Genomic DNA, 13,564 nt, shown 5'->3' with positions numbered 1-13,564 from the left:
TTTCTTTCAATGTTAATTTCATTGGCTCTATTTCAAAGTAATATGGAAGATTATAATAGTTCTTTGAGGGCTGGGGATTTAGCTCAGTGGTTTCACCGCCTGCTGTGCAAGCGCAAGGCCCCGAGTTCGATCCCCAGTACCAAAAAAAAAAAAAAAAAAAGTTCTTTGAAGTTATAAAATGTTAGAACTCAAAGAAATATTATCATTAAATTCCTTCATTTTCTATGTATGAAAAAAATATGTGAGTGGTTGAATGATGAATAAATCAACCGTTATAAAGGGAAGGAATAAGAATCCTACCTGTACATTCACCTTTTATCAGAGCATCAAAACTGATACAACTGTAAAGATAATAGAAAAATCCATTATTATAGTTGGAAATTTCAACACTCCTCTTTGAGTAATGATAACAGTAGGCAGAACATCAATGGAGATGGAAAAGACTTTACGCTATCAACTCCCTGGACCTATCTGACATTTACAGAATACCCCAACAACAGCTAATTACACATATTTGTCAAGTATACATTGAATGTTCTCCGAGATAGACTATACTTTGATAAAAGAAATTTCAGTAAGTTTGAGATGATTGAAATTGTGCAAAATATATCATTTACCCACAATGGAATGAAACCAGAAATCAATAACAGAAATATATCTGGAAAATTCCCAAATATTTACAAATTAAGCAAAAGTCTTGTATAATCCAAGTATGGGTTAAGGAAGAAATCCAAAGGAAATTTAGAATATTTAACTATGTGAAAATAAAAACACACCCTATCAAATTTTGTGAGATCCACTAAAAAGTGCTTGGGGGAAATTTGCAATGTTAAATGCGTGTTCTACAAAAGAAGAAAGATCAACAATCTCAATTTCCTTCAAAGAAATAGAAAAGAAAGAGCATATTAAGTCCAAAGTGTATAAAAGTAAGGAAAGGCTAAGGAAAAGAAATCAATGAAATAAAAAGCAAATAGCAAAAATAAAGGAAAACTGGGTTCCTTGAAAAAAATTGATGAAATTGAAACACGTATAGCAGACCACTTAGAAAAAATGTATACAAATGTCCAATATTAGGAATGAAAGAAGGATATTATTAGAGCTCCTAATGACATTGAAAGGATAATTAGAGGATTTTATGAACACTCTACTCAGAAGCTTCTTGTTTTAGGTGAACTGTATATAAACAGTCTTAAAATCTGCTGTCCACTGTAGCTGACCACTTGCCTTGTTCGTGGACCTAGACCTGCTTTGCTCTCCCTGACCCGGGGGTGAACGAGGATGAATGACAAAGAGACACCAGTTTAATGCTGGCAGCCAAAGGGCTCTTGCTTCCTAGTAGGCAGAGGACTCCTCCCCCCATGTTGGGCTCAACTTGCCTTTATTCACACAAACACAGGCACAGCAATCAAAATAACACAAGATTCATCTGCTTTCCAATATTCGCTAGTACATTCTCTGGTAGACAACTTAACCCCAGCTGTCTTAACTTTTTCTTATGCCTGCAATATTCAGTCACCTCTGAGTGCAGCCTTGCCCCTTTGTGCTCACAGAGGAGGCCAGTTAGGTCTCAATTCTCCTCTGGTCTCCTACAGTCCACTAATTATACTTCTAGGAGTATACATCAAATAAAGAAAATATGAAGAGGTTTTTGTACCAAGATGTGCATCAAATGATTACTTATAGAAAAAACTAAAATCAACCTTGAATGTGTGAAAATAGATTAGTATAATAAACTATGCTCTGCACTAACGATGATGATGATTGTAGAGAAAATTCCCACACAGAATGTTATTTTAAAAAAATAGGAAGGGCTGGGAGTGTAACTGTGATAGAGCATATGCCTACTTGATGCCATGTCCTAGGTTCAATCCCCCAAGGAAAGGAGGAAGGGGGCGCAAGAGGAAGAATAGGAAAGAAAACTGCCAACAAATGATGATCTCAATATAAGAAGATATTTATAAAGAAGAAATGGAAAACTGTACCTTAAATTAGGTTAATGAGGTATTTTCAGTTTGTTGGATCATGTAACTTCTTAATGTTTTCTTGTATTTTCCAGACTTGCTAGGAATGAAATGTGCCAGTGCCATATTTTAACCATCATATACCAAGAAGCTGGCTTTATCAGTAAAAATACAAATTTCTGTTTTTTGGTAAAAAGAAGGGTATAACCTCCGTTTTGATACCAGTTGATTTTGTTTTAAAATCTAAAAATCATTTCTCTTTGGAGAGAATGAATATTTGGTTTTTTTAAGTATATTTTTATCCTTCCTCTAGTAGGTGCATTTCAAGGCTATCTTTATACTATCTATTGCAGCATTATGACCAAATCTGTATCTCTACTCTGGTTGTTCACTGTTGTTCTCAGGTGTCAGTGAGAAAAATATGTGTTTCTTTTCTCTTACTGGCCCTTAATCACTAAAGCATCTTTTAGCGGGAAACCATTCACAATTTCATGCTTCAAATCTAAACCATGATTCAGTAGGGTTTCTACCATTGGTTGAGGCTCTAACCTCCTTTCCATTTATGCGTTTTCCCACCCCACCTAGGTTTTTAATTTTCACATCTGAGCCACAGTTGATAGCTAGCTCACCTGATCCCAAATTGCCCATGTCAGCTCATTCATAAATAGTTGCTGTAATTCAAAATACAATGAATATCCTCTCCTTCCCAGAAATCCTATGGTAAATAGCTCCCAAGTAGTAATGAAATCCCCATAATGGGTTAAAAAAATCACTTGGTTAAAAACCTCAGTGTCTTCATCTTAAATAGAGCTAAACTCTCTTTTTATACATAAAGATTAAGATCTTGAACTATGTAAGGATTATATACGTACTTTTTGCTCAGTTGGCCTTGTATATGTATACCTTTTTTCTTTCTGGCCATTCTTTGCAGTTACATACAATGTATGTGACAAAAATAAATATAAAGTTGGTACTTGGTACAGAGAATGACAACGAATTCATCAGATCATCATGTTACACATCGCCTTACTATACATGGGGGCCGTGTGTTTTGAGAAATCTTTTTGGTATACCCAACCCAGTATTATTTCATGTAGAATCTTTTGCAACATTTTGAATCCCTCCCTCTCTTCAGACCCCATAGTTGTCCTTATCAGCCTTTAACTGATAATCCTACCTCAATACCTGCATTGAAAAGTATAAATCAGCCCTTATCATTCTTCTCAAAACCCTTGGTTGCCTTCTGACCATCTCTTTAGAAAGAAAAATTCGAAATCCTAAACATGAACTTTACCCACTTCACATAACCCCCTCTTCCAAGCTCAGTATACCTGAACCCTGAGGCATCCCTTCAGCAAACATGCTCTCTGCAGCACTTACTTAAGGCTGAACATCATTCCCTGCTTCCCCACTCCACTGTCTATTTTCCCATCTGCCACCTGTAAGTTGTCACCAGGGTAATTCATTGGTTCAACTCTCAGCATTAAAATATTGCCTTAAATATTATCTTCCTGGGGTGGGGGGGTCTTCTTGGCCCTCCCATCTAAATTTGGTTCTTCCCGTTATTTACTATTCTTACAATAGTTATGATAGGTTTTAATAATACCATGTTTGGTGCAATATATTTGTTTAATGCCTTTCTCCCTTATAAGCCTGGAAAATTTCCTCAGCATCCTGAGGTCTTGTTTATTCTTTGCTCAGCCATAGAAGGTGCCCAATAAATTATGGAACAAATGAGTAAAAAAATTATAATGAATAATTATAAAACACTTGTGAAAAAAGAATGCAGTTTTACTGTTTCTTAAATTACCTGTTTTAATCTATTAATTGGTAATATTACTTAAAGTTATAATCCTCATTTTCAGATAAGATTTGGAGAGAAAGAGGCATTCATACACTATGTAAGGAGAGAGATATTTTACATAGTCATTTTTGTTTATTAAATATTTGTGGAATGGGTCAGAGGATTAATGGAATCATTATAGAAGGCTGTCTAGCTAAATGTTTAAAAACATCAGGTTGTTTTTATTGACTCAGTATTTCCATGTAAGAATTTGTCATAAGGAATAGGCCTAAATATGGAAAAGGTTATATTTAAAGATATTTCTCACATTGTTATTTATAGTAGTAAAACACTGGAAATAACCTAAATGCCAAGTAAAATAATGGCTGAGTAAAGCATAGTGTATCTACTGGATAGTATTGAGTTCACCCTTAAGGTAAGGTGAAGATTTTATAATGATTTCTGAGCTATTTATAATGTAAATGTAAGGAACAAAGTTTTAAGACTATGTTTATAAATTCTATTCAAAGGGGGAAAAAGACTGGAAAGAAATATGTCATGCTTCCATAGCAATAAGTGATTTCTTTTTTTAAAATATATTTTCTCTAACATGAACATATTTCATTTTTAAAGGGATTTTAATTATAGTAAGTTGTGCAAATATAATATAGCTTGCATATTAAGGTTCAGGTTCAACTTCAATACATTTGAATGAGTCTTGGCTTTTACAATTTGTAATATTGCATTGAAATGTATACTGCCTTTTTTAGGATATTAGAACCTGTGCTGAAGGTTCCTACACTCGTGGGTTAGATCACTCATCTTCTTGGCAGGATCACAATCGCTTCCTGTCTAGTCCACAATTTTCACACTTGAACTGTAAGTAATAAAGTCCTGTACCAGTTCTTAAATTGGGTGTAAGGAAATGCAATTCATGGGAAAAAAATGAAGGCCAATACATTATAGTAATATTTGTGTTATAAGTTTGAGAATATTTTCATTATGAATCATAAAACTGATCCCCACCTCCAAGTACATTTGTAATATTACCTGATTCTTAAAACATATATACATGAAGTCCCTTTTTAGACCCTATATTTCTCAGGAAAACTTAAATCACTATAGGTAGAAATGTTGAGCAAAATTGATCTTTGGAGATTACTAATAACTATGGATGAGTGGGTAAAGAAAGTAATTTTTAAAAATTCAAATCATCAGTAAAAGAAAAATGTTTGCATATGCCTGTAAAAAAATAAATGTAATCTTATACAAAGAGTAAGGATACTAGTACTAGTGCCTGCTAGATTTCTTTCTGTGAATACTTTGAAAATGTTGATAAAATGTCATAAACATTAATGAGGTAGAAGGCCCTGGGCCCAGGATGCCATGGGCCACCATGTGTCCCCTTTCTTCCCCTTCTTGACTGCACGATTCTTAATATTCAGAGTGTATGTAATGTCTTTTTGTTTTGGTATCGGAGATCAAACTCAGGGCCTTGTGCTTGTGAGGAAGGCAGCAGAACCACTGAGCTAAATCCCTGGTCCATGTAATGTCTTTAAAGAAGATGATCTATCTCCCTGTTTCCTATTATCTGTCTTTTCCTACTTTGGGCTTCTCATATAAGAGAAACCATGTGATATTTAAAGTTGTGTGTCTGATTTATTTCACTTCACACTATGGTCTCAAGGTGCATCCATTTTCCTATAAATGACTCCAGTTTATCTTTCTTTATAGCAAATGGTATAGAAATGCCACATTTTCTTTATCCGTTCATCTATTGATGGACATGTAGGCCACTGCCAAGATTTAGCTATTATGAATTGTGGAAGAGGATCAAGAAATGGAGTGGGGGGGTAAGAAATGAAAAACAGTTATTGCGATGTGTTATGTACATGCACCAACTCCACACAATGTAAACATTATGTGCTGCACACATGTACTAGTAAACTAAAATAAAGAAGGCAGCTGGTCTAACAGTTTTAAAGGTGGTTTCTAAGCAACCACTGTGTTTTACAATTTTCCTCAAAAATCTTTCTCAATATAATAATTTCATAGTTATTATTGTAGTGACTTCTTGTTTACCAATTCTTTTCTCCCCCCAAAGAATGGACTCAAGGAAGACAAGAGCAATGCTCTTTTCTTCACCACTATTCATTAGCACTCTACATAGTACTTGGCCCATAGTAAAAGCCCAGTTGATACTCAGTTATATTAGATGAATAAATATATGAGTTAGCTTGTTTAGTTTGCTTTTTCCTAAATTATTGGGATTCAAATATTATTTAATAGATTCTTACTTACATAAAGTTTAGTTCTTCAGTTTACTATGGGCCTGGACAGTTGTACATTAAATATGATAGTTCTGTTATGTAAAATACCTAAATTACTAAAAAATTAATGTACCAAAATAAATTACAAGGATGTTCAAAGGTAGTAACTCTAATTTTTGTTAATTTATATACATAGATGGATTGAATATATATTTATTAGTTTCTGATAAATAATTTGATTTTCATTACATCATGATCATTTTATTCCAAAAGCTAAGCACTTTCTCTTTCCTGTTCTAATCATTTTTCCAAATGATTTTGTATCTTCATAAAACCTTTTGCTATTCTAATCTGGTAGCGACTGTTCAATATGAATTATGTCTCAAGTTGGATATGGAAACTTGCAATCTGAAATATTTATATCCCAATCTGAAAATATGGAAAAATTGCCCCAGGTCTGTTTCATAAACACAGAAGACGAGGGTAGAAACTAAGCACCCTCAAAACCTCAGAAAATTCCATCCATTAAGACTTTCAAGAGCCTGGAGATGAACAGCTCTATGATATGAGCATGGAAATCATTATTCTCCTGCTACTTCATTTTGCTTTTATGACTTTCGTGAGGCTTCCTAAAAAGGCATCTAGAAGGAAGTGGTTAGAGGACATTAAGTGGAAAACATCAAGATTTATTCATAATAGTCAATGAAAGAAACTGTTTCCAGTTTTCTACTCTAGCATTTGTGACCAGCTTTGGTCATTTCTCTAATTAAGATATAATTTGTCATAGACATCCATACATTTCTACATAAATATACTCATCCAAAAGGAAGTAAAGTTATATAAGAATAGGAAAAATATCAATAATGTAATTTGTATGAGACAATATTAGTTACCATTTATATTGTAAAATTGGACTGAAAATTTAGCTTAAAATTAGCTTATCAATTTAATCACCTAATTTATGAATTCAGCCTCATGTTTTACTCTTTTTGTTAACAAGTTTGTTTTACAATTTTCCTCCCATCTCCATATTTTAAAGAATACTTTTCAAAATTTAATTACAACTATCTCATCATTAATTATTAACTAATTGAATTAAACTTATGTCTAGGAATAATTTATTCTTATTTGATTTTCTAAAGGACCTTGAATTTTCTGTTTTTAATAATGAGGGATATTAAATGTGGGAAAAATTAGGATTACTCAAAATACTTCTCCATTTTTCTAGCACAAATAAATTCAGCTTATAGAAATTGTCCTTTAATCTTCCTTTAAACCTCCAAAATTAAAATGAAATGTCAAGACCAAGAAAGAGAAAACTGGAACCTACAGCAAATAGATTATACAGAAAACAGTGGAAGTCACCTTGAAGAGATGAAAGTATTAGGTCCATTAAAAACAAGAGAAAGATACTATTAAAAAGGAACACAAGGGTAAGAGATCTATGAATCTTAGAATATGGTTGATATGGTAACAAAAGAAAACTAGAAATGTGGAAAACAAAGTTAAGAAAACTACAAAGAAAGTAAAAGGAAAAAAGAATAGGACAATAGAAGAGAAAAGATATTTAGAAAATCAGTTTATGAGGGATAATACATGACTAAATGAGAGATGTGAGGAAGCAAACAGCAGAAGGCAGTGAGTGGCCAGACCAGTAGGGCTCAGCCAAGCACGTGCCTACTGGGCAAATGTCATCCCATCATTTCTCTTTGCCCTCTTCCTATGTTCATGCCCAAGTTTCCCAGATCCTGCGCCTTCCTCTTTTTTGTTTTCCTCCTTTCTATTGTGGGAGCACATCAAAATAAAAGAAGGTAAAGGTTTTTGGTTTCTGAAAATAGATGCCTTCCATGTACTGCATTTCTTCCATTGACTCCATTTCCATTGAGATTAACTGGCTCTAAGATTCTAAAGTTGTAAATGAATTTCCTTCTGAGCCAATGTTGCTCTTGAAAAATCACACCTATTAGATATCTATTTTTTTGAAGTGATCTCCATCTCCCTTCCAATTCTAGCATTCCCTTCTCCTGGCCCAGGAACTTTTAGAAACTTTTTTCTTTAGCCCAAGTGAGTTTGTGATGATATGTGCCAGTGTTGTCTTATTTTATCCAATTCTAGCTACTTATCTGGATACATATGTTTTTAAGATCTCCCACCGTGAAGGAAGAAAGACATTCCATTGAGAGAATCTTTAGGAAGCAAAGTGAAGGACAGATTATCTGATACATAGTTGAGCATTTAGGAAAATAGCTACGAAAAGATGTAACGGAAGATCTAAGAGAGCTTTCAGAAACAAGATCGTAACTGAGAAACAACAAATAAAATATGTTGCAATTAATAAACTATACCTATTAGGTTTGTATGAGCCATATTTATTTATATAGTCATAAAAATATAAATACAGTATTGACATAACTAAAAGTTGAGATGCAGCTAGCTATATTGGGAGGATAGGGAAGGAAAAGTGGTTGGGTGTGAAGAATGTCTAAAAATGATAAGTCAGAAAATAGTATATATATATACATATATATGTATGTGTATATATATGTATATATATATATATATATATTTGTTGTTGTTTTTACAGAAATGAAGCAAATACAGAAAATAAACCTAAAAGAGTTGACTGTTGATTGTGGTTGACTCTGGGGAATAGGACGGTAGGATTAGGAGGGCTGAGGTGAGAGATTCTTATTTCTCTGTGTAACCCTTTGGTACTGTTTGATGTGTGTGTGCACATTTTGGCTGAAGGTGAGTTTTCTGAAGATAAGTGCTATTAAGAAAACCCAGTGTTTATGTCTGACCCGCAAACATCCAATATTCCTGTTAACTTGGAAATGGAACATGAAAGCTGGGCTTTGACGTTTTGAGCTGCTTAGACCTGTCTAGGCCTTGGGGAGTAGATGGCCATAGATTTTGGGCAGGCATGAGCTCTGGTCCACAGAACAGGCAACTTCTTACTCAGGTTGGAGCTTGTACTGGATGAAGCCCTTTTGTCTACACTCTAGACACTGAGGCATTCATTCTGCTCACTTAGGTGCCCTGTCAACCTGTGACCAAAGGAAAGCACAGAATCACTGACCATGGAAAAAACAAAGGAAATGGGAAAATACTGCATAATTTGTGGTCTCCAAAATGATCCAGTATTAATGAAAGTTTGTTTTAAAAAGTAATTTATGTCAGCTTTGTGTAGTTCAGGTTAATCATGAAAAGGTAGATTCCTTCTGCCAGGACGAAGGGAAGAAATGTATAAATTGTGAGTTTATATTACCATTGGAAATAGGAACAGAGAAATCCATTATTTAAAGGCATGATCACTACCAAATTTATCCTGGCTGGCTAAAAGTTATGGCCATGAGTCAGGACACTCTTTTAGAAGGACTTGAATTCCATTACCTTCGGCCTGTAGACAGTGGGGGCTTAGTAAAAGAGACTCATAATGTCAGCTTTTGGAACTGTCATTTTTACTTTTTATAAGTACCGACTGACCACTAGTCTCTATGTATAGCTCCTTTTAGAACACAACCCCTGGACAGGGCCTTCACTCTTGGGGCTGGAACCAGTCTAGACATGAGTGAGGTCTGTAGCAATCTGAGGACTTCTAGAAATCTCCAGTTCTTTGAGACTTAAATGCTTCATCTCTGTGGAATTAGTGTTTCTAAACATGTAGGTTGAAAAGTTTTTGTAAATTTAAAACTGCTCTAAAAAGTAACAGTTATTAAAATGATAAGTAAATGCAAAAAGAAAGACCTGTGATTTTTTTTTTTAGGGGGCCAAAATGTTATCTAAGAATCATTATAGGAGTTAGAAGTGAATCATACATTTTAACTTAATCTTAGAAAAGCAAATCAGTGAAAGTTGCTTAAAAATCAACTTCTTTACCTCAATTTACATTGCTATGAAAACAAAAGTTAGCATTCTCATTTTGAAGTGCTATTGGTGAGTATTTAGAGCCCTTGGATGAAAAAAAAATTTATCTACAACAAGAAAAGCATACTATACTCATACATTTACAGTTCCAGTTCCACCTGGCTGTGAATGGACACTACTTAACTAAGCTGTCTCACATTTATGGGATAAAATGCCAACAATCTATAGCAATCAACATATAGAAGAATTGTTTCTTATCTTCAGTGAATTAGTCAATGAAAGCACTTTCTCACTTTCTCTCTCTCTGTCACATTCTTTAGGCTCATTCATATGACTACATTTCAGGTATTTTCCACTGACCAATTAAATATGAGATATTTTTGAATAATTGAGTTCTGATTATTGTGATTTGACAAGGTACGCTATAGATATTCTGGTGTACAGCTAGATAATTTGCATTTGACTATCTCTTAAACATCTGTTAAGTATATTCATTTATTAAACCAGTATTTATTGAGAGGCTGTTTCCAAGGCTCTGTGTTTGGTTCTGGAGGAGAAAGTAGTGAATAAGACAGATAAGATCCCTTTATCTCATGGAGAAATAGGTAGTGAGAGAGCAAGCAAATGATTCAGAGTGGGGATTGGTGCATTAGAGGTAAAATGATGGATGGTACCTGGGGCAGGAGCACTGTACACATGGGGTTAGGGGTGGCTTGGAAGAGGGTGCAACCGAGCTGTAAGCAGGTGAGTTGGAATTGCATGGGAAGAGTTACCAGGATGCCATGAGCAGAAATCTCAAAAGCCCAGAGAAGAAAGAAAAGAAATCTCAAAAGCCCAGAAAATCATGGTGTGCTAAAGAGATGGAACACCAATGAGAGGGAGGCTGCAGCCATGACCAAATGTTTGGATTTGATTCTGAGTTCTCTGGACAGTGTGAAGGGGCAGGGGTCAAAAGGTTATGCAGAAGAGTGACATAATCTGATTGACTTTCTAGAAAGATCGTCTGATTGGGTTGTGGGAAAATGAGAGTAAGGGGAAAGATAGAAACAGGAAGAGTGAAAATGCTGATCTGGACCTTGATGATGATAATGGAGATGGTATGAAACAAAAGACCCCGGGAGAAGGTGGGAGGTAGAACTAGCAGAATGCAATCTTAGACTGGATAGATGGAGCAACCAGGACAAAGGAAGGAGAGGACCAAAGTTTGAGAACCTTAGCTATGTATGTGAGGTATGGTGGCCCATGCCTGTAATCCCAGCACTCTGGTATGCTGAGGCAGGAGGACTGAAAGTTTGCCTCCGGCCTGGGCAGCTTAGTGACTGAGCAAGACCTTGTCTCAAAAACCAAAATTAAAAGGAAAAACAAAACAAAACAAAAAGAACCAGAAGCTAGGTGTAGCGGTGCATACCTGTGAAGCAGGAGGGTTACCATGAGTTTAATACCAGTCTAGGCTACATAGTGTGTACAAGGCCAGCCTGAACCACTTAGACCCTGTCTCGGGAAAAGAGTAAAAGAAAAAATTTAAAAATTAAAAAAATAACAACAGCATTGGGGATGTTGTTCAGTGGAGCCCTGGTTCAATCACCAGTACCACAAAAAAAAAAAAAGGAAAGAAAAAAAAGGTTTGAGAACCTTATGAATGGGAGTATACCATTTTCTAAAATGGAGAATAATAAGGTACTAGCAGGCATCAAAGAGTAGAAATCAAGAGACGATTTCAGACCAACAGTGGGAGTTAGGCATCTGGAGCTCAGAAGAGAAGTGAGAAGTAATAGAAAAACAGTAAAACCCAGCTTCCAGATCTCCTCTTAGTAGACAAGAGAATGTAAAAAACAAGGATACCATTTAAAAGGAAGCCCGTAATGATTTTTCCCTCTAGAATTCTCTCTGTGTGTGTTTATATCATTGTATTTTGACAGATACACATTTTCCACTCTCAAATAACTCTCAAATGAGCTGGCGATTTAGCTCAGTGGCACCGCCACCGTGCCTGCCTTGCAAGTGCAAGGTCCTGAGTTCGATCCCTGGTACCAACCAAAAAATAAAAAATAAGTTTTTACAATCATGTGAATGTTTTTGAAAATATAGTAACTGATGTTACAAGTCTGTTAGTCCATATAAAGTTTAATGACAGAAAGCTTGATTGAATACCATGATTAATCAATTACCTTCTGCAAAATTAATTTTTAGCCCAGGTTTTGTATTCATGGTGGTTGATTTTTCTCTTTCCTCTAACCTTGCTAGCATTCACCAAAAGAACCATTGCTCCACATTCAGCTTCAATCAAGGAAGATGCCACAAGTTTACCAATGAATGGAACAAGTCCACAATCCAAGAAGGAGGAATATGACAACAAAAAAACAAAGTGAAATTACTCTACAAATAGCCTATCTACCCTTGCTGCCATCTGGTCCAGGTTATCTAACAGATGAACCTGGGGCTTTGGTTCTTTGGTATTGCCGAACATTGACTAAAATGAAAATACAGTTGGTCTTGTGAATGACATAAGTTTAACCAATCTAAATAATATCAGTTCATGAACAATATGCAGCTAATTTATTACCAGTGAGAAAGTAATGTTTTTCACTATGCATTTTCTTTTTGCAAGTGTGGTCAGTCACAATTTCCTGACCAAAATTTGGTTTTATAATTGATGCCTTTCAAAAATTACTGACTAAAAAGCTGGAAAATGAATTCTCCTCTAGGCAAAAGTTGCCGGCACTTTAGATTCAGGGAGCATTTATATATAATTGATTTTTTAAAAATGCTTTCTCCCTAATAAATTATCATGTGTTATAACATGTCATGGAGATATGCATATATATTAAGCAGTCCACTTTATAAATGCTTGGAATTGTTATATAATCATCTCAACAGTCTATTACTACAGATAGTACCTTAAGATTATTTCCAATCATCCATTTTAATAGCAATAAAGAATTTATAAATGATATCTAATTTGTAGAACACTGAAAAGAATTCATAGCACAGTTTATTTATTTGTCTTTCTGTGGTCAGATATCCCACTGTGATCACTCCAGTCATTCTTGACCATCTATCATTTAGAATGACCAAAATTCATAGCACCAAACCCTTGTATCTATGAGGTTCACTCTGCAAGAGTTCTCCTGTGATTTGGTACTATCTACCTACTTTTGATATCCCAGCTTTTCTCAACATCAGTGTTTGTTAGAATTTTCCCCCTTTACATGCCAATCTACTGGTGGAGAAAGATTTGTATTAAGTTCTAATAATGGTAGGTATTTAGGAACAATCCTACTGGGTCATGGTCAAAAGATTCTGCATGGAGACAAGGAAAATAAAGCAATAATGTGCATGACATTCTGTGTTTGTTAAAATATAACTGCTTATTAGGTTTCTTGCCTTTTGTAAAGATGCTTCTATTTCTACTCAAAGTGTGTGTTCCTAGCTTACCATACTTAAAGGTGCAGAAGTGAGTGTCTTGTTATTAATGTGAACACAGTTCTTACTACAGAACATGGAAATGTTCCATATCAAAAAATTAAGTGACACAAACATAACCCCTGAGTGTGCAGCATGCATTTTATGATGAAATCATTCACAAAACCTCTTATTGAATTCCCACTATGTGCTAGTCTCTGTGGTAGGAGGAAAAAAGATGCAAAAACATGTTCATGTCTCAAAGTGTGTTTGACATTACA

At 34.9% G+C, this 13,564-nt stretch overlaps 1 protein-coding gene across 6 annotated transcripts in view; it reads left to right on the top strand.

The window, feature by feature from the left end:
* Cep128 (centrosomal protein 128) overlaps nt 1-13,221 on the top strand; it is a 428,016-nt gene extending 414,795 nt beyond the window's left edge. For all 6 annotated transcript variants that reach the window (XM_021245525.2, XM_087195433.1, XM_087195432.1 and 3 more), the window contains 2 exons: nt 4,515-4,623; nt 12,126-13,221. In XM_021245525.2, the coding sequence (XP_021101184.2) occupies nt 4,515-4,623; nt 12,126-12,250 (234 nt within the window). In that variant the 3' untranslated portion in view covers nt 12,251-13,221. The remainder of the gene's footprint in view (nt 1-4,514; nt 4,624-12,125) is intronic.
* Nucleotides 13,222-13,564: the final 343 nt, after the last annotated feature.

Source organism: Heterocephalus glaber, unplaced genomic scaffold (assembly GCF_053883595.1).
Source record: "Heterocephalus glaber isolate CG9 unplaced genomic scaffold, H.glaber_assembly_v1.0 deba00001608, whole genome shotgun sequence".
NCBI lineage: Eukaryota > Metazoa > Chordata > Mammalia > Rodentia > Bathyergidae > Heterocephalus > Heterocephalus glaber.
Note: the sequence above shows the minus strand (reverse complement) of the source record. Positions and strands in the feature narration are given on the sequence as shown.